Raw genomic sequence first — 20,260 nt, 5'->3', positions numbered from 1 at the left:
TGGACTTGAATTCTTCAGCGATCGTATCACCTACATTACTCACGGGTGACACAGAATTCTGTACTCAAATCTTGGCTCACCTGTACGATCATATCAACGACATTGATACTTATTCTTGTCCTAGCATCCTTCGAACCGTGAGGTGAAACGTTTCCACAATATCGTTCAAAACCTAGTTTGGGAGAATCGGGAGGACTAACTTCCTTGAATACCTGAGAGCCTCGAAGTCCGCTGCCCGTTATTGCTATATTCGGGAACCCGTATAGGTCAGGGTCGAGCGTTTATCTGAGGTAATTGGATGCTGATGGGTGATCCGGCTCAATCTCTTCAATAAGCGAAGCTGCTAACAGGTAGTATAGGTCATCCGTTAGACAAGAATGGAGAGCGAACTTTACATGTTCCACCGGCAGTGCAGACAGAGCCGAAGCAGATGGGAGATTGGGGATCCGTAAAGATTGACAGAAAGGATCTACGCCGTAACGGCGAGATCGGCACGTAGACGACGTACCCCTCCAACGGTTGGAGGGATACTGTGAAGGCGATATCAAACTTCGACAGTCGAAGTCAGGTCCGGGTATGTTGACCCGGGGAAAGAAGACAGTACGGGAGCATATTGAGGAGATTAGTAGAGCTCCTCGTTATAAGCTTTAAGGGGAGCGTGCTGGATCGAGTCTGTGTGCGTGAAGATGAGTTTGCGTTCATGAAGATGAGTTCGCGTGCAAGGCTTTATCCATAGACTTCACACCGTATTATCAAGAGTCTGATGGATCGAGTATAACTGTGCTATAGTTCTACCATTATCTGAGTTATCTCAGTTCCTCGTATATCTATCTTCGATCGGTTCAGTTAGAGATCGGTTCTATCGACCTTCGGCTTAACTGTCTTGACTTACCTCCGTCTTATATTCGTGATATCGATCGACAATAGCTAAATACCCTACAACCTGCTAGTGCCACTACCGTACCACTGAGCTAGCTAGTATACACAAGAGCTGGAGTCGAGTCGATTCATCTAGCAGTGATTATAGCAGTGAGATATCGATTTTGGTACAATTTTGCCATAAAGTAGAGTATAATAGTGCCACTGGTAGGTTATATTATTTTTAGGAGCCCCTCTGCTCTACGAATATCGATCAACTCGCGTACTTAAAGCGAGACGCTACGAATGAATAAGATTCCGGACGCACTTGCCTAGATCTCCTACGCAACTTACACCAGTAGATCAAAGTAATATCAAAAGGCAAATAACGAAGCACAAAGGAGTCTAGACAGACAGGGTCACAATTGGAGACGACTTCCCAGGTCGTGGTAGTGGTACTTCCACGCCCCTTAGGGTGGCATAGCTGCCCCAGATGGAGATATCGTCTGTATTATGGCATACCTTGGGGTGGCATAGCTGCCTTAGATGGAGAAATCGGCTGCATTGTAGCATACTCTGGGGTGGCATACCTGCCCCAGATGGGGAAATCGGCTGCATTATAGCATACTCTGGGATGGCATAGCTGCCCCAAATGGAGAAATCAGCTGCATTATGGTATACCTTGGAGTGGCATAGCTGCCCTCGATAGAGCGATAGGCTCCATTAAGGCATATCTTGGGGTGACATAGCCGCCCCAGATGAAGATCCCCGTCACGAACAATTTATTGACATTCGAACAGGTGTTCAGGGCCATGCTTAACACATCAGGTCGCATGAGAGCTATTCTTTTGAACGAAGTTCTCGGCGACTGGGGCCGCTATGCCAGACCATCAGAAGTTGATATGCACGGGAACCTGAAGATTAGCGTTGACACGTCCTAACGCGCGTTACTCACAGTAAAGTCCGAATGCGCTTCTCACCGAAACTCGCCAAGGAATAGCTCAAACTTTGAGCCTCAAAGATAGAGTGGATATTTTGAAGACTCATTGTTGCATACTACGCCTCATTGGGCGACGACAGTGCCCTTGGATTGCGACACGTTCTGAGATCAATGCAGTGACACTGCGAAGATGCATGTGGAAGAGGCTTTGTGTTACGCGCATTGAACCATTTTTGAGAGATCCATGTACCAATGATTGTGCAAGCAATTGCGCAACAATAGTGATGCGACGAAAACTCCAACCGAACGAGAATCTCGCAACTAGTCTATAGTTGAGAATGTGGGTGATGATCCGCTAACTCTGAACTCTCGGTCAACATGTTTTATATCTTTTTAGGAAGTTCTTGATATTTGACATGCTATCCTTTTTATTCATTTTAACACTCCTCGTCGTGTATACTCTCGCAACAGATGAAAGGACTCCACCATTGCCGTTCGAGTGTGATCAGTACTGCGATTTCTACGACCCCGGCTCCTACTGCAAGCATTGGCAAACTCCTCCTGTCTGCTTCAGAAGTGATATACCTTGCTACTGTGGTGATTTACCGACCAGCCAGAGACCGGTCGAAACTACCACTGAGTTTACGACCTCCCAGGAGCCAGTGACCACTACCGAGCCCGCGATTACCACTGAACCCACGATGACCACTGGACCCATGATCACCACTGAGCCGATGATCACCACTGAGCTCGTGATCACTACCGAAGCTGCGTCAACTACTGATTACGTGACAAGTACTGACTCGATGACTATCTCTAATACTATAAGCAGTACCCTGGCCGATACCACCGCCGAGATTGGAGCTAGAGGATGTGATCAATACTGTGAAAGCATTGCTCCTGGCAGCTTTTGTATGACTTATAAGTTGCCCAACGTCTGTTCGGCAACTGATGTGCCATGCAACTGTGACCTCTGATCTTCTCTCTCTTTGATAGTCTACATGCCTCAGACAAGATGACTTTGTTGATCTTTCCATCTGTTTTCTGATCAATTTCAGTCTTGTGTTTATAACATCAGTCATTCAATGTGTATATTCTAATGCTTATTATTGACACCTTACCTATAATGAGCTTAAGTTATTGGGTCTGTAGAGTTTTCTCGGATTCGACGCGAATGCAATATTGCTGACTCATCTTCACTCCAGCATAGTCGCACTTATCCTTCTCATTATTCTCAGCGACAGAGAATCTCAGGAGATACGTCAATGGGAAATATCTCTATTCGATAGGGATTAGTGGTTTATTATCACTCATCCTAGAAAAATTTCGCGATGCACGTAGTCACTTACAGATAAAAAATCAGAAAAAGTCCTCCACAGGCATCCCAGCATGAGACTTCTACGCGAGGCGCATTGGCAATACCAGGTCTTAGCTGTTGCTGAGGCAACAGCAGACATGCTGGCGGCCGACAGTCGGCCTCAATCTATTCCCTCCTATTGTAGGAGGGAAAAGATTGAAGCTCAACGCGTGATCCAAGCAATTCACTTAGTGTTGCTCAGTAAGCGACAGTGTGGGATAGACTATGTTCGCTTTCCCTAAGGGTTCATATACGAAGGCGGCCAGAAGTGCCCAGAAACTAACAAGAATTTCCAAAATTTCCATTTTGTCACCGACACATTAGTTGACCATATGCCTATCGTCCGACACAGCTGAGCGACGTTGCGGCTAGTTCCATCGTTCACTGACTCTTGAACGGTCATTCTCTTGGAAGAGCTATCGATAACTAACTCTTGTGCAACCCAACATTCACTCCTTTGGTGACTAAATATCAGAAGAAATCGGAAAATCAAATTCCAAGTGTGAACCACCGAAGGAGGTAAGATGTTTGGCGCATGAAGAGCTCCGAAATTACGAACCTCATGATATGCTTCACAGAACAGAATCGTTAATCGTACGCATCGCAGACTCAACCCGTAGTTTCACGGGCTCTCAACAAGTCCGATCAGGAATATACTAAAGAGGAAGTCAACTGATATATCACGATCGTAGCACGATTCGAACGATATACCTGTGAACTTCACAGTTCACATATGTTCACGAGGAGGACAGAGTCGGAAAATACCATCACGAGCAAACGAACCTATGAAGACTGACGGATTGAGTGAAAAAACGTGGGAAGACTGACGGACTGACTGTGCCAACAGATTGACATAGCACATAGAGAGAAGGACGCCACTTCGAGATGGGATACTCCAGAATGATGATCTGGAGGTGAGCTCTTCGAGATGACCATCACTTCTTATACATGCATATAGCACCGAAGTCCCCCATGTTATAGCCGTACATGCCTGATGGGCATCCCTGAAATTCTCAAACAATAATCCACAAAGTGAAGTTGGCATTGTCAACTCGGCAACATCATCATCACTCACGGGGTTAGGCACGACGAAGCACCGCCCTGATCGACACTCAGTCCGACCCAGTGCGGAGGCCGGGCAACTTCCCCCTTTTCCTCCCAACAGTCTGATGCTATCATCAGCTTCTCTCAAAGTCCTTCTACCGCATGATGGAGCACAGACGAATGCCAATACTTTCCCTCCGTCCTGGGAAGAATATTTCATCACAGAAACGTCGAGGTGGGGGTTTACAATGCCACCAACAGCATCTTCGCCTCCTTGGCAGTAACAGTAAAAGAGCATGGTCCCGCTGGCTGTACACGAACCACTGGGGCGCTCGTACAATGGACCTGAGGCTCATCAATTATAACGCCCTTCAGTTGGAGCATCCCACTCGAAACAGCTAAGCTTTCGTATTCTCCCACGGTGGCATACCTATCGAGAAAGGATTGTTGCAAGCAAAGGAGTAGGAGAACTCACGGATCATTTGATATAGCCAACGATAGGGCGGTTTCATCATAAGCACAGCTACCGATGAATAGAGAAGCGATGAGAGTCAAGGAGTGGAGCATTGGGATGATTAAAGTAATCAACTCGCCTGATGAGTCTTATATTATCGGGCGACTACTTGGCTTTGTTGATCGATACAGTTGTAACCCGGACAATAAGCAGGGAGTGCGCTCAGAACATAGTTCCGTGCGGAATATGAAGAGTGAATCGGCTTTGCCGGTACCAACCCTTCCTGCAGCCAAGGGTCACTCTCCGGGGGAAGCTGTCGATGCAGTCAAACCAGTGAGTGCCGTGCAAATCAACAGTCTTACCAGTAAAGCAGAAAAATGATGATGATTGAAAAAATCGGAGATTGAAACCCAAGTACGTACTCCTAAGCTACTCAGAATATTCGAAGCATTAACTTAGATAATAGGAATTGCGTAATAGGTTATACATATCAAAGTCGTAGATCGGATGCAGCACAGACATAACTTGTCTCTATCTTTCCTCAACAAATGGGACAATCTCGCGTACAAAAAAAGAGATAGTTTATCCCCATTTGAAGCCTATGAGGGCTGAAAAACTGAGTGGATATCCATGTCGTGCAGCACACAGAGTGATTGTGTATTGTAAAAATGGATTGACAGATCACATCGTAAAAAAGGGCGTCACTTGAAGATGGTAACACCCGAAGATGGTGTTCGAGGTGATCTTCACTTCTTATACATGCATATAGTGCCGTATTCCCCCATGGCGACGGCGAGCATAGGAGGTAGACATTTCTAAGATGGATGAGAATCTCAGCTCATGAAATCATCAGCATCACTATCACTCACGGGGTTGGGCGTAACGCAGCAACGCCCTGATCGACATGCAGTCGGGCCAAGTGAGGAGGAGTGGCAAACTCCTCCATGATGTCCTCCTAGAGCTCCCACGCCATCAGCTTCTCTTAAAATTCTTCTACCGCATGTTAGCCCACAGACGAATACCACCACGTTCGTGCCATTCTGAGAAGAACGCTTCACTGCGAGAAATATCGAGATATATTCGTACTAAGCCGACGATAGCTACTTCGGCTCTCGTGCTGCAACGGCAATCATGAAGCACGCCTCCGCTAACTGTACACGAACCAACGGGGCGTTCATACAATGACGGATCACCTATCATAATATGATAATCATATCTTCATTTAGTTGGAGCCTCTCACCCAATGCTGTTAAGCTCTTGTAATTCTCCATGCTGTTATACCTACCGAAAACAGAATGCCGTAAAAACGAGTGGGAGAACTCACGGAACGTCATTTGATATAGCCAACGACAGATCAGCTTCATCATGAGCACAGCTGCCGATGAACAGAGCAGCAATGAGGGTTAGAGAGTGTAGCATAATAACGGTCAGATTACTTTACTTGACTGATTAATATTCTATAATGAGCTCCTTCTATGCTACAACGAAATCGATCGCGTCACGAGTGCGGGCCACGTCGCACGTATGAACTTGTGCGCCATCTTGGCACGCCGAATGCGATGACTGGAAGATATACTCGTCTTCCCTAGGTGAGCCAGCAGAAAAGATGATGATATAAGGTGAGGGTATAAGGCACTGAGGTCACAGATCGTCAAACACGCCATTTAACGCCGTGGATTTGGTATTTATAAAGACAGCATCAGGAGACAACGATGCAGACAACAAGCGTGAAACGGTGCGCCGAGGCTAGAAAGTGGGACATTTAGGGCTCGAGCTCTCAGGATTCGGATGGGTAATGGGAAGGCAACAATACATAACTACCAAAATTTGTGATGCGGGAGTACAACCTGACGAACAGAGAATCTTGCTCGGCATTGGAGGAGTAGGATTGAGCTATCAGCCTCACAGGGTGTTCACACCCTGGATCCACAGGAGTTCTGCACGCATGTGCAGTTGGACGTGTTGATCTGCTATGCGATCGCTGGAAGGGCAATTTGTGCCCTGAGCTCTCTAACGAACCCCAGGGAACAGTAGTCTTCACTACACCATTTCCCGCGCAAGTTTGACAAGTGAGTAGACAAGAATGACAATGTTACCATCAAGAGTGACAATGAGAATCCAAGTTTGTCACAATTGAAATCTGTTACAAGCAAGTTTGACTTTGAGAAATCAAGTAAGTCACAATCGAGATATGTTACCATCAACTTGAGTTCTCTTGATGGCATCAAGATTGACAATGAAAATCCAAGTTTGTCAAAGTTCAATTATGTAACAATCAAGATTGACAGTGAGAATCCATGTTTGACACTTGTTTCCTCACCTACAACCAAGTTTGACACTGTCAAATTGACAGTGAGAATTCATGTTTGACTGCGTATTGTCAAACTTGTATGGTTTATTGTCATTCTTGATTGTGATATATTCTGCCGGTGTCAAACATGAATTCTCACTGTCAAACTTGGTTGTAACATGATTGAATTTTGACAAACTTGGATTTTCATTGTCAATCTTGATGGTAACATATCTCGATTGTGACATACTTGAATTCTCAAAGTCAAACTTGATTGTAACAGATTTCAATTGTGACAAACTTGGATTCTCATTGTCACTCTTGATGGTAACATTGTCATTCTTGTCTGCTCACTCGTCAAACTTGCACGGGAAATGGTGTAGTTGGTTGGGAGGAAATGTGGACAACGAGATGCGTTATCTCGTCTTCCACTGTGGTGAGTGTCAGAGGTAACTCTCCACCGAAGCTAATCCAGGCACAAAAAACATATTATATATGCGTTCGACCGTGTGGAGGTATAACTGATTGCTCGAGGGTGCAGGTTACATCAATGGGGCAAGGATAATCATTCACAGTTACTCCTACTTGAGAGATGAACGTAGATGCAGCATTTTGAACGCTATGGTTACAGTGGCGCACACAGTGTGGGTCGGCTAATGGAGCATAATGCTTTGGCTACGGCATAAGAATATTATTGACAATAGTTGTGTCGACCACCACAAAACGTAAGAACTTTTAAGTTTAACATCATGCTTGAGCGTTTATTGTCAAACTTTTGCGTTTATTGCCAAACTTAAACGTGTATTGACAAACTGATCGTTTATTGACAAAGTTGAATGTCACTCTGGCAAACGTGAATGTAACATCTGAGAAGGTGTCAATTTGACACTGTCGAACTTGTGTAGCTTGGTTACGACTGGCTCTGTGGCGAGTGAATTGACGTGATCGATGTGCGGTTGCGGCAAATAGAATTGGCGAAGGAGTCCGAAGTCACGGAGTCTGCCCTGAGATCAGCATTTGGCAAGTTCTTCGACCCCATGGGTCTTTTCGCGGAAGTGTCCTTGGAGCTCAGATGGTCGGCTCGGCTGGCTCATGAGCGAGTGAAACAGAGGAGGAAGGACTTCGGAGACGGTACCGACATTGTGGACGAGGAGACGGCATCTATTATATTGAGTACCATTACTGCATGTAACTCATTCCTGCAATCTGATTGTATTCTCCACCCTCGCTATCTTTATGTGTCTACCTTATTTGTTTTCGTCGATGCCTCTGAGGCCTGCATTGCTATTGATATTCGAGTCGGCCCGGGTGCGCGTCTCCCCGCTAACTTTAGTGTGACTCCGGGAGGCACGATTCCCAGGAGAGAATTGGAAGCAATGCGCCTCGGTGTTGAGCAGTTGTATAGCATTGTCATGGCATCGAGATCCAAAGTCACGAGGTCTGTCATCCTCGGTGATAGTAGTATTACATTATTCCGTTTGAGAGCAGTCTTACCAGGCCACGGCCAGAAGGTGTGCTCACGATTGCCTGAGCCAGAGCTTACTAGGTTACTCGCAATTAAGTCTACATGTTCTGATATTATTGAATGTCGTCCTAATATTGATTTGCAATTTCGTCATATCCCTTCTCAATATAATGTTTCTGATCGGTTGACGAGACCGCTTGGCACACCATTGAGAGATGATTCCCCTTCGTGGAAACAAGTAATTCAAGTCATTGATGCTGACTCGATTGTCTCCTTTGATAAATCAGTCATCAATGGTCCCGAATTTCGGACATACGAGAGTTGGAGGAGATAACAGAATATAGTCTTAGACGGGTCCACGGGGTTGAGCTTGAAAGGAGTTTCAGAGAGATAAAACAACCAGTGACAACTGGAGGAACGATGGCTAGCGGAGGTATGTGCTATAGGCGATAATACAGAAGAGTTGAGAGAAGTTCTTGCTTTCCAAGAACGCTCACAATGCTTATGATGGGTATCGGAAGAGAGACGGAACAGTTGTAAGCCAAAACTTGCAAGATATGTTGTTAAACGGAAAGTTTGTTGAGTCTGAATGTTTATATTGGGAATTGGTGAGGGGAGGCTTGAATAGGCAGCGTCCAGAGCTCCAAAACCTTGAACGGATGGAGGTCGTTCAATCGAGTACAGTTCTGGACGATTGTCTATTCTTGCAGCGTGCCACTATCGACGGCACCTGCTGAGTTCGGACGGCTGACGAGCCGTTATACAAATTGAAAGCTGAGGTTTCATAATTGTCGATAGCGCGCGCCCGATTCCCAACACCAATGACAGTTTCGAATCTCACGGGTTGGAAAGTTGAGTTTCGAGGGTGGGGTTTGTCGATTATGTAGTGCAGCTTTGACGGCCTTAGAAGGGTCGAGTTAGGTCTGCCGGGCCGGATATTCGCCTCTACCCTGAACAAACACCTTGTTTTCGAGTGCCTCAATTGTTGGGTATTATACACTCATGCACTCGAGCAGTGTGGTAAAATATGTACATGCTCCATCACATGTGTTGGTGAGAATATGAAAATTCTGATGAAATTTTGGAGGATCCTTGTTAGTTTCAATACACTTATCGTATATACTCTTCCAAGTCGTATGTGAAATTCTATGATTAGTGAGGAAGCTATTGAGCTCAGCTGAGGAGAGCGAACATTTCTTTGCAGCACTGCACTCGAGTGCTGAGATTAAAAGTGTTGAATCTTCAATAGTGAATTAAATAGAAATTAATGTGGTGATCTCAGCTGAGATCTTCTAGGTTCGTATCCTCATTTTGTATTATTTCACTTCCATTCATATCTTCAGCTAATAGCACAAGCTGCGCTAGTCGTTGATGATGTAAGAGGAGTTATAGGATTAGATTCCACTTATTTCCTACGGGTTTGGTTCATCAATACTCACGACAATTAATAGTAAATTAAATGTTGGAGTTTTACGTGTAGTGAAAAACGCGATATTCAACGCGGTAGTCGTGAAATATATTTCCCACCAGTGTTTTTCATATCACTAGGGCCGCCCGTGAAACTCCATTAAAATCATTATATTCTTCCTCATTGTTGTTTATCAATGGTTACTACTAAGCCTTTCTCGACACAAACAGTTGCTCAGATACGATTCCTATGCCCTAATAGTAATAACAATTACGTCGTGCTCGCTTTTATTATAGGGGGAATATTTTTGGAAAAATAACAGTGTTGGAGTAGGAATATATGTAATCGCTTTCCTCAGCTGCTGAGCTCAGGAGTTTCCTATACAGTGTTGGAGTAGGAATATATGTAATCGCTTTCCTCAGCTGCTGAGCTCAGGAGTTTCCTATACAGTGTTGGAGTAGGAATATATGTAATCGCTTTCCTCAGCTGCTGAGCTCAGGAGTTTCCTATACAGTGTTGGAGTAGGAATATACGTAATCGCTTTCCTCAGCTGCTGAGCTGAGTATAATTTCCGAAATTTTATCCGAAAAATTTTTCTGCGTATTTTCCCTACACAGTGGTGAATAATTCACTAATTGCAAGGTTCTGATAAGGAGATAGAGGCGGCCCTTTATAAATACAACGGCGATGAGAATATGGCAGTTAATGAGTTACTCAATCAACGGGAACGATCATCGGCTCGAAATTAGTGAGTTTGAAGGCATTTCATATTTCCGGTTAAATCTTGGACGATGCGTGCGCGTGGCATGAGCAGAAATACTAATACGCCTGCCCGTTTCGGGGGAATTTAACTTGTTGGGTATTTCATATTTTTGATATACTCTTTAGTAAGTGAGTTTCACGTGAAGTGGTGTGATAATATTGGGGTTTCACAACCCGTTTTACGTGAAGTGGCGTCGTAAAACTCGGTGAAAAACGCGATATTCGCGGTGATATGCAGTAGTCGTGGAATATGTTTTTCACTAGTGTTCACGATTGTGTTATCGGCGGTCGCGGAAAAACATATTTACGCCACTTCACGTAAAACGGGTCATGAAACTTCACTGTTGTTAGAATCGGCAGTTTATATATGTATTTACTTTTGTTTAGTTATCAAAACTCTGGTGATCAACCACATATTGGAAGCACACCGCTACAGGGCACTGTGGTAGTATGGTGAAAAATATGATTATATTTTTGTGATTTTAGTGAAGTTTTATTACTACACTATTTGAGCGTTGAGCCATTTTTTTGATAAATTTATATAGAATTTACTAAAAAATTCAGTGAAATTTTGAAAATTTATATGAAAATTAGGAAATCTAGTAAATTCGTGGCACTACTACTATTACTAGTAGTAGTAGTAGTAGTAGTAGTAGTAGTAGTAGTAGTAGTAGTAGTAGTAGTGCTACTATGGATTTGTTTATATATATAAAAGGTTCCACAACGAGAAACCACAAGAACGGCTCAAGTCCAGTGTGGATCGTGTCAACGAGTTCTGACAGTGCAGATGACTGCGATGAGTAATACGATGGTGTTTCGACCGATTTGAAGGATTTACGGTATGGGAATGCTACTTATTGTTGGAGAGAAGTGAAATTTTTTTAATAGTAAAAAATTCTTATTTCGAAATTATTATTTGGGTATTTTTTAGTCTTCCAAATTTTTACGATATTTGATGTTGTAGATATTTTTAAAATATGTGTTCGCTTTCCTCAGCTGCTGAGCTCGAAAGTTTACTCACTAGAAATAGGAGTTTATATACGAGCCGGGGAAATATATAGGAAACGTGTAGGGAAACTAACAAGAATTTTTCTCGTATGTCATCGGATTTTGTATATTCAATAGCATATTAATGGAGTTTCTTCACTCTAGTAGTGGTATGAAAAAACAGCAGTGAAAAACATATTTCACGACTACTGCATATCACTGCGAATATCGCGTTTTCCACTTGACACGTAAAACGGGTAATCGTGAAACTTTAAAAAAAACATTTTTTTCGTATTTTAATATATATAAAACCTGTTGTTGTACAAGTAAATTCAAATATATGAGTTTCCATATTGTCACCACCAACACATGTGGTTGACTATGTGCATATTCCCCACCATACTGGTGATGCATTTCGTTATTCATTGTGAACATAAGTGAGAGTATTTTGTCAGCAAATGCGAATTCTCATACGCTCATATTTACTCTCATTGTGGTCTACACCTTTTTTGAGGAATTGGCAGACATTTTTTTTCGTAAAAAATTGCATTTTTCCCATTTAGTGGTGGCATAGTGTCGAAGTAGTGGTAGTATGCTGATATGGTCGTTATTTATTTATCAATTTTGTAGACCGATATTAGTAGTGCTTCGTCTGGGTTGGTAATATTTGAAATTTTTCGCGTGTTCGCTTATGAAATAAGACGTTTCTTGAGTGCATGCCACTCATTTTTTTTGTTTTTTTCGGAAAATTTAACGAGTGTTCTTTTCATATCACTAGGGTCGTGAAACTATTGTTTTTGTTTTAGGAGATCTGTCGGTTACTGCTCGAGCGACTTGCCCACATTGTCAGATGTTAAACGAATTTATGATTCCAGCTGAACCTGTAATATCAAATTGAACAGTATTGGAGTATTGGGAATATATTTTTTTGTTATTCATGAAAATATATATTTGCTTTCCGCAACTGAGATCGTAAATTTTCTGACTATTTTATGAAAAATTTACTCTCAAAATTTTCATACACATGTAGTTGACCATGTTCACCACAGTCGTTGGAATATGTGTTCGCTTTCCTCATCTGAGTTTGCTGAATAACAGCCAGGAATTCTTACGGGAAACTTTTCGGAATTTTCATATTTTTTGTACGTTTTTTGGTGACAATCTGGAAATTTTGGGAAATTCTTGTTGGTTTTTGTAAATTCGTCTGTGAATTTTCGAGCTGAAGAGAGCGAGCATCTATTCCTCCATAGTTTTATATATCAGTTCTTTTTTTTCAGCAGTATGTCTGTGGACTCAGTTGCTCTGAAATTAGCGGCAAAAATGCGAAAACAAATTCTCATGTATAATGGAGTTTCTTGACCCTAGTGATATGAAAAACATTTTTCACGACTACTGCATATCACCGCGTTGAATATCGCGTTTTTCACGGCGAGTTTTACGACGCCACTTCACGTAAAACGGGTTGTGAAACTCCAACATATGTATAAATTCTACCAACACTATGAATATATCGTGCAGTGTGAGAGGAAATATGCACATGGTCAACCACATATGAAAATTCTGAAGAAATTTTTTGGAATTTCTCATCGGTATGTGTTGAGTTTTATGATAATTTATATATAAAATTGTATATTTCGTGAGAAAAGCGATCATATATTCCTCTAATGCTGACAATTTTATTGGAGTTTCTTCACCACACTAGTGATATGAAAAACATATTTCACGACTACTGCATATCACCGCGTTGAATATTGCACGTAAAAAGGATTGCTAAACTCCCTTATATAGATTCCCACGGCAACACCAATATCGGATGGACTACCGCAACAAGCGCCCCCTCCTAGTATGCAGGCTCAAGCGATGTATGGTTTACCGAGTAGCATGCAAATGCAGAAAACGAACCAGGTTGGAACTGCGGCGCCTTCACTGACGGGTAAAACTAGCTGGAGGGAATCTACTATGTGAAGTATATAATTTGTGTATAAACATATTTCATATTTGAAAAGCAAGTGAGTAGTGAATAACGCGTAAAACACGTGGTATGTGTTTTTTGCGTGATTTTTTCCGGTGTAATTCGCCACTTCATATCGCGTTTTTCACATGGAGTATTACGACGCCACTTCACGTAGTAAAACGGATAGTCGTGAAACTTCACTGAATTTTTTTTTACAGGATTTTTATTTTTTTCCTCTCAGGTGTACAAAGAGCGTTGCTGATTGGTATCAACTACTACAATACTCCTGCACAATTATCGGGGTGCATTCCCGATGTAAGATTTGGTTGTTATTAATGATAACTACCGCCGAAAAATAGATTTTCAAAAAGTTTTCATAGTATGCATTTTCGTATAGTGCGTGCGTGCAGAATTATCCTTGCTCAACTACGGATCAAACGACTGTTGGCGCAAAAATGTCGATTTTAGAGCGGCTCGAAGAGATATATATGCAGGAAAACATTGTTGATGGAAAAATGTCCAACCCGGGGATCGAACCGGGCTGGACATATGTGAAATCCATCGATTGAATCAACGCGGACTGGGCGAGCTCCGTCCCGAACCGTTTTACGATACTCCATGTGAAAAGTGAGATATTCGCGATGATATGCAGTAGTCGTGAAATGAGTTTTTTTCATATCACTAGGGTGAAGATACTCTAATGTATGTATATTTATTGAGTATTTAGGCACACAATATGTTTCGGTTGCTCACTGAAACGTATAGATGGAATCCTGGTGATATACGTATGATGACGGATGATGGACGCGCGGAAATGCCAACAAGTAGGAAGGGAAAGTATTCGGGTTTCTACAGATTTTTGTGGAAAAATGTGAAAATTTTGGGAAAATTTGGGAAAATTTTGTGGAATTTTACAGTTTTTTGTGGGAAAAAGTGAAAATTAAGAGGGAAATTTCAGAATTTTGCAGATTTTTGTGGAACAAATTTCCTCACAACTTTCTAATTTTTCCGATCTGTGCTGAAGTGGATGGAGTATTACACCACTTCATGTGAAACGAGTTAAACTCGAGCGATTTATATCATATTTAGGAGCGAATATAATAGGAGCTTTGCATTGGCTGGTGAGGGATGCTAAGCCTGGGGATGTATTCTTCTTTCATTACTCTGGTCATGGATCACAACAGGTAGGGTCTATGGGACTCTTGTTACTAGTGTTGTTGTTAGTGTTGCCGTTGTTGTTGTTGTTGTTGTTGTTGTTGTTGTTGTTGTGTATGTTGTTGTATATGTTGTTGTTTTTGTTGTTGTTGTTGTATATGTTGTTGTTGTTGTTGTTGTTGTTGTTGTTAGTGTTGCCGTTGTTGTTGTTGTTGTTGTTGTTGTTGTTGTTGTGTATGTTGTTGTATATGTTGTTGTTTTTGTTGTTGTTGTTGTATATGTTGTTGTTGTTGTTGTTGTTGTTGTATATGTTGTTGTTGTATATGTTGTTGTTGTATATGTTGTTGTTGTATATGTTGTTGTTGTTGTTGTTGTTGGTGTTGTTGTTGTTGTTGTACTACTCCCTAATTCTTCAGCCCGACCCCTACGGTATGGAGGAAGACGGAATGAACGAAACCATACTACCCTGTGATGTGAGTTAACACACATACCATAAAAGTGATAAAATACAATTCCGCTGACAGGTCCGTAGAGCTGGTATGATTTCTGATGATGAGATTTTCTCAATTCTGGTGGCACCCCTCCCCAGTGGTGTGAGATTGACAAGCGTTATGGATTGCTGTCATTCGGGAACAGGTATGGATGGTGTACAATGCAATCGATTACTCGGGCGCGCGCTAATTGCAACAACTACGTTGATATGAATACTTCTGTTTTGGCTAAATATAATCGTGCGTGAAATATTCACATTCTCATATTTCTTCTACAGTTCTCAATGATATGAAGTTCCGCCGTACTAAGTCGTTCCGCGGGTAACGTGCAAGTCGCGCTCGCCCAGTTGATCGATTATTATCGAAATCGCGCCCGCCACGAAATGCGCCTGCGTCGGACTCGAACAGATAGGACCTTCCGAAAAGGTTCCTAGCGAAGACTATTCTTCGTGTTGTTAATATATTCCCCATATTGGCAATGTGCATAACATTATATATAATCGTTCAAGTGGACTTGTGCATAAGTTTGGGTTTTTATATACTTTTGAAGGCTTTGAGCTACTTGAATGTGTATTAGAGTTTCGTACGAGGAGTGTATTCGAGTTTTACGTGAAGTGGCGTAATACTTAATGTGAAAAACGCGATATTCGCGGTGTTATGAAGTGAATTACATCGGACAAATGACCTCATTTTACGTAAAACGCTGGCAGCATTCCACGTGTTTTACGCGTTGTTAATTGCTCACATGCGTTTTCTGCGAAGTGAAATGTAAAATAATTTTTCTCATTAGTGTTTTTAACATCACGGGTGAGACTCCATTGTATAGAGTTAAGACGATTATGCTGATGTGTGAATTTTTCACGCACGATTATGTGGTTGTTGCTGTCGTTGTAGGTATGGATTTACCCTGGCGATGGATCGAACGTAGAGGATGGAAAGAGGAGACAAACCCGTGGCATTCACTAGGCGATGTAAGCATGATTTTGCACATCGTGAAACGCTTCGCTCCGCTAAGCTGGGATGTTCTTATGATTTTTATAGGCGCTCCTGGGGGTGTATTCGAAATTCCTCCTAGTTTATAACAGAAGTATCTTTTGTGTGTATGCGTGCAAATTGGAAGTGTTTAGGTTCAATTGTTTAGTGGTTGCGATGATGCGGGTACGTCAGCAGATGCGAGTGGTGGAAATATAAACGGCGGAGCGATGACAAGCGCATTTTGTGAGTTCGCGTTGGAGGAATATATATGGTCGCTTTCCTCAACAGCTGAGCTTAGGAGTATATATACGAAGTGCACAGAAAACTACAATGGAGTTTCTTGACCACCCTAGTGATATGAAAAACACTAGTGAAAAACATATTTCACGACTACTGCATATCACCGCGAATAAAATCGCGTTTTTCGGCCACTTCACGTAAAACGGGTGAAACTCCAGTGTTGGAGTAGGGAAATATAGTCGCTTTCCTCAGCAGCTGAGCTCAGGAATTTTCTCACTTACATCGAAGTGTACCAAAACCGATGAGAATTTTCCAATATCTCCTCTCAGAATTTTCATATTGCCACCCACATGTTGACCATGTGCGTATTTTCCCTAACACCTTATCATTAAATGATATTGATGATGTTGGTAGTATAATTTTTACTACAAAAACGAAGAAGAAATTCTCGAAAATTTTTCGTTAACACATCGTGTGTTAATTTATTAGTGAGAAAATTCTGAAGCTCACATGAAGTTGAACATATGCATATTTTTCCTAAACTGGAGTTTTATCCGTTTTACGTGAAGTGGCGTCGTAAAACTCGGTGAAAAACGCGATATTCGCGGTGATATGCAGTAGTCGTGAAATATGTTTTTCATATTACTAGGGTGGTGAAGAAACTCCAATGTTAGTGAGTATTCAGCAATTTCCTCTGGTGAATTCAGGTAATTCCATACGTGCGAGTCCATATATCAGCTACATTGATCTGATACATCGACTGAATGACGAGATGAGGAGGCGCAGGATGGGACAGAGACCTCAGCTGTCGAGCACGCAAGTGTTTCCTGTTGATAGGTGAACAATTAGATATGAATATATTGGAGTTTCACGACGAGTTTTACGCGAAAAAACGCTATGCAGTAGTCGTGAAATATGTTTTTCACTAGTGTTTTTTTCATATCAGTAGGGTGAACAAACTCCATAGTTAAATGATATTGTGATATGCAGATAGTGTTGGAGGAATAAATGTGTTGGCTCACTTCAGCTGAGCTCAGGAATGTGCAGAAACCAATAAGAACTCGCTAAAATTTTCTCTCAGAATTTTCACCAACACATGTAGTTGACCATGTGCATATTCCCCTCTCCCCCACAGAAAAGTTTTTTCTCAGACCTTTCAATTTAGTGGATATACTCCCGAATCAGAACCAGTATATTGGAAGAATTGTGCGGAAAAAGTTCAAGGCTCGTAAAAACAAGAGAAAAATGCAAGGACTCGACGGGTTGCTGTTGCCGCTAGCAGGAGGACTGCTAGCGGGGGCGTTGCTGGGATCTATATTCGATTGAAATAATTATGATTATGTTCGTGAAGTGAAGTAGTGTGATTTTGTAAACTTTCTGTACTGGGAATTTGAGAATTGTAGTAGTTAAGTTACTCTCGTTATGATGACGATGATGTTGTTGTTGTGTTTTGTGAATAGGAGTAGTGAAATGAGGAATATGGAGTTGTGGTGATACAGTGTTGTTTCACGACTAACCGTTTTACGACGTGAAGTGGCGTCGTAAAACTCGGTGAAAAACTGGGCGATATTCGCCCTATGTAGTAGTCTATTTCATATCAATGTTAGCAGCCCATCGTCGATTCGGCTACTCCAATACGACCGCAACTTTCAAACTGTTGAGGTAACAATTTCGAGAGTAGGGGAGAATGGTTTCACCTGTGATGTTAAAAAGACTGAGGGAAAAATTCAGTTCCTTTCAAAAATCAATTACTATACAGTTCGAAACTATAGACGCTTTGATGACTGTAATTCTTCAACACATACGCCCAATGCTGTGGTAAGTTCACACAAGCAAGATAGGAAAGTAGATAAGTTGTAATAACATTGGAATGGAAAGAGATAAGACTACAGCTTAAAGGCTTAATACAGCTTAGCTCGAACCGATCAGTATGATATAACTAATATATCGATTACCATGGCGAGCGCGATTCTCATCATATCACAAAGCCGTAGTAAGACTTTACGTCGGGCAACACCTCTGCATTCAGCGAACCTTCAAGAGCTCAAAAAGGAACTAGTTGGCGAAATGTGAGCAGTGAAATTGGCTGATTCGTTGGGCAAACTTCACCTTCATACCGCGTTTTTTTCACACATACAGTATTACATCAGTTCGTGAAAAAATTCACGGGAAATAACAAGATTAAATAGAGAGAAAATCAACTGATGTTAATATTGATGTCATTTTTTCAGACCGGCTGTGTGCTTGTCGCAGACCTGTAGGAGCATGAGCACTAAGGCTGTGTCGCCGATACCATTCGCTGTCTTTGGCGGCGAATCTATGATGATGGTTACTCCACATTTGGTGAGTTACGCTGGTTTGCAGGTTGCCTCGTTGTGGACGATTATTGTGCTTTAAAAACGGGGAATTTTTTCCGCTGTGGGTGACTGATCGATTCCTTGAAATATGTAATCGCTTTCCTCAGCTACTGAGCTCAGGAGTTTCCTATACAGTGTTGGAGTAGGAATATATGTAATCGCTTTCCTCAGCTACTGAGCTCAGGAGTTTCCTATACAGTGTTGGAGTAGGAATATATGTAATCGCTTTCCTCAGCTGCTGAGCTCAGGAGTTTCCTATACAGTGTTGGAGTAGGAATATATGTAATCGCTTTCCTCAGCTGCTGAGCTCAGGAGTTTCCTATACAGTGTTGGAGTAGGAATATATGTGATCGCTTTCCTCAGCTGCTGAGCTCAGGAGTTTCCTATACAGTGTTGGAGTAGGAATATATGTAATCGCTTTCCTCAGCTGCTGAGCTCAGGAGTTTCCTATACAGTGTTGGAGTAGGAATATATGTAATCGCTTTCCTCAGCTACTGAGCTCAGGAGTTTCCTATACAGTGTTGGAGTAGGAATATATGTAATCGCTTTCCTCAGCTGCTGAGCTCAGGAGTTTCCTATACAGTGTTGGAGTAGGAATATATGTGATCGCTTTCCTCAGCTGCTGAGCTCAGGAGTTTCCTCACTTACATGGAAATTCGGGTAGAAGTGTCCAGGAATCATTAAAGATTGCCTATAGTTTCCAATCTGTAGTTCACCATGTGCATATATTCCCGCAGTAATTGTAGATGAAATTTTCAGGCTGAAGTCGTGAATAATGGAGTTGATATGCAAGTGGTGAAGCCTGGCAATGTGACATTCTACTTTATGAAAAAAACCACCGCTGAAGCGAAGACTTCACCCGATGCCAAACGTAAGTTTCTGAGTACACTGTACGTAATCGTTGAGATAGGCTTCGACAAGAACTCCCTGGTTGGCCAGACTCTTCGTGCGGGAGAAATTGGGGAACTCATTGGGTCTTCATGTGAGGAGGTGAAGATTAATGACAAGTGGAATTCTGAAGTGAGATAGCCGCATTGCTGTTGTGGGTGAGAATCGCCTCAGAACTGTCTGGTCGTGGAGAAGGGTGTTAGCGAGGTGCATCATCACGAAGTCCGACGATTCACTATTCAAAAAGTGAGGAAGGTGTGGTATGAATAGTAGAGTTCCATCCGAGATGTGAAAAACACGTTTCATATTCTACTCGAAACGAATATATACAATGAATTGAATATTGAATTGACAATGAAAATATTGTAATAAAAATATGTCCATTTTTTGTGCACACGTGTTGGTGACGATATGAGAATTCTGAGAAAGTTCTGGTTGGTTCTTGCACGACGTTATAGGAATTAAGAAAATCCCTGAGCTCAGCTGAGGAAAGCGAACAATTATTGCTATACATGGCGAATTACTAGTGAGAAGAACATTGGTAACTTACCTTCATTGGAGTTTGACAATCCGTTTTACGTGTAGTGAAAAACGCGATATTTGCGGTGATATGCAGTAGTCGTGAAATATATTCT

At 42.1% G+C, this 20,260-nt stretch overlaps 4 protein-coding genes across 4 annotated transcripts in view; 3 read left to right on the top strand and 1 right to left on the bottom strand.

Moving 5' to 3' along the window:
* Nucleotides 1-2,195: 2,195 nt before the first annotated feature.
* Pmar_PMAR017486 (conserved hypothetical protein) lies at nt 2,196-2,775 on the top strand (the record flags this gene model as incomplete). The annotated part of the gene is made up of 1 exon (XM_002784756.1): nt 2,196-2,775. A coding segment is annotated over one exon (580 nt), but the record flags the coding sequence as incomplete, so codon positions are not given.
* Nucleotides 2,776-5,049: 2,274 nt separating this feature from the next.
* On the bottom strand, nt 5,050-6,082 carry Pmar_PMAR017485 (hypothetical protein). The gene is made up of 5 exons (XM_002784755.1): nt 5,978-6,082; nt 5,894-5,934; nt 5,740-5,846; nt 5,523-5,693; nt 5,050-5,468 (listed from the first exon to the last, which is right to left on the bottom strand). The coding sequence occupies exons 1-5, from the start codon at nt 6,070-6,072 to the stop codon at nt 5,400-5,402; spliced, it is 483 nt and encodes a 160-aa protein (XP_002784801.1). The 5' UTR covers nt 6,073-6,082; the 3' UTR covers nt 5,050-5,399.
* A 3,930-nt stretch (nt 6,083-10,012) lies between these two features.
* Nucleotides 10,013-17,706, top strand: Pmar_PMAR017484 (conserved hypothetical protein; the record flags this gene model as incomplete). The annotated part of the gene is made up of 14 exons (XM_002784754.1): nt 10,013-10,076; nt 10,459-10,564; nt 10,966-11,023; nt 11,294-11,378; nt 12,372-12,448; nt 13,354-13,498; nt 13,761-13,834; nt 14,247-14,343; nt 14,609-14,765; nt 15,207-15,310; nt 16,060-16,136; nt 16,293-16,383; nt 17,088-17,217; nt 17,532-17,706. 14 exons carry the CDS (start codon nt 10,013-10,015, stop codon nt 17,704-17,706), a joined length of 1,440 nt encoding a protein of 479 aa, XP_002784800.1.
* A 939-nt stretch (nt 17,707-18,645) lies between these two features.
* The window catches only part of Pmar_PMAR017483 (hypothetical protein), a gene marked incomplete at both ends in the record, with an annotated part of 1,911 nt that continues 296 nt past the window's right edge, over nt 18,646-20,260 (top strand). Inside the window, 4 exons of the mRNA XM_002784753.1 lie at nt 18,646-18,723; nt 19,497-19,608; nt 19,648-19,757; nt 19,800-19,871. Of these exons, the coding sequence (XP_002784799.1) occupies nt 18,646-18,723; nt 19,497-19,608; nt 19,648-19,757; nt 19,800-19,871 (372 nt within the window). The remainder of the gene's footprint in view (nt 18,724-19,496; nt 19,609-19,647; nt 19,758-19,799; nt 19,872-20,260) is intronic.

Source organism: Perkinsus marinus (genome assembly GCF_000006405.1).
Source record: "Perkinsus marinus ATCC 50983 genomic scaffold scf_1104296934654, whole genome shotgun sequence".
NCBI classification, from domain to species: Eukaryota; Perkinsozoa; order Perkinsida; family Perkinsidae; genus Perkinsus; species Perkinsus marinus.
This window is presented reverse-complemented; position numbering and strand designations above follow the sequence as displayed.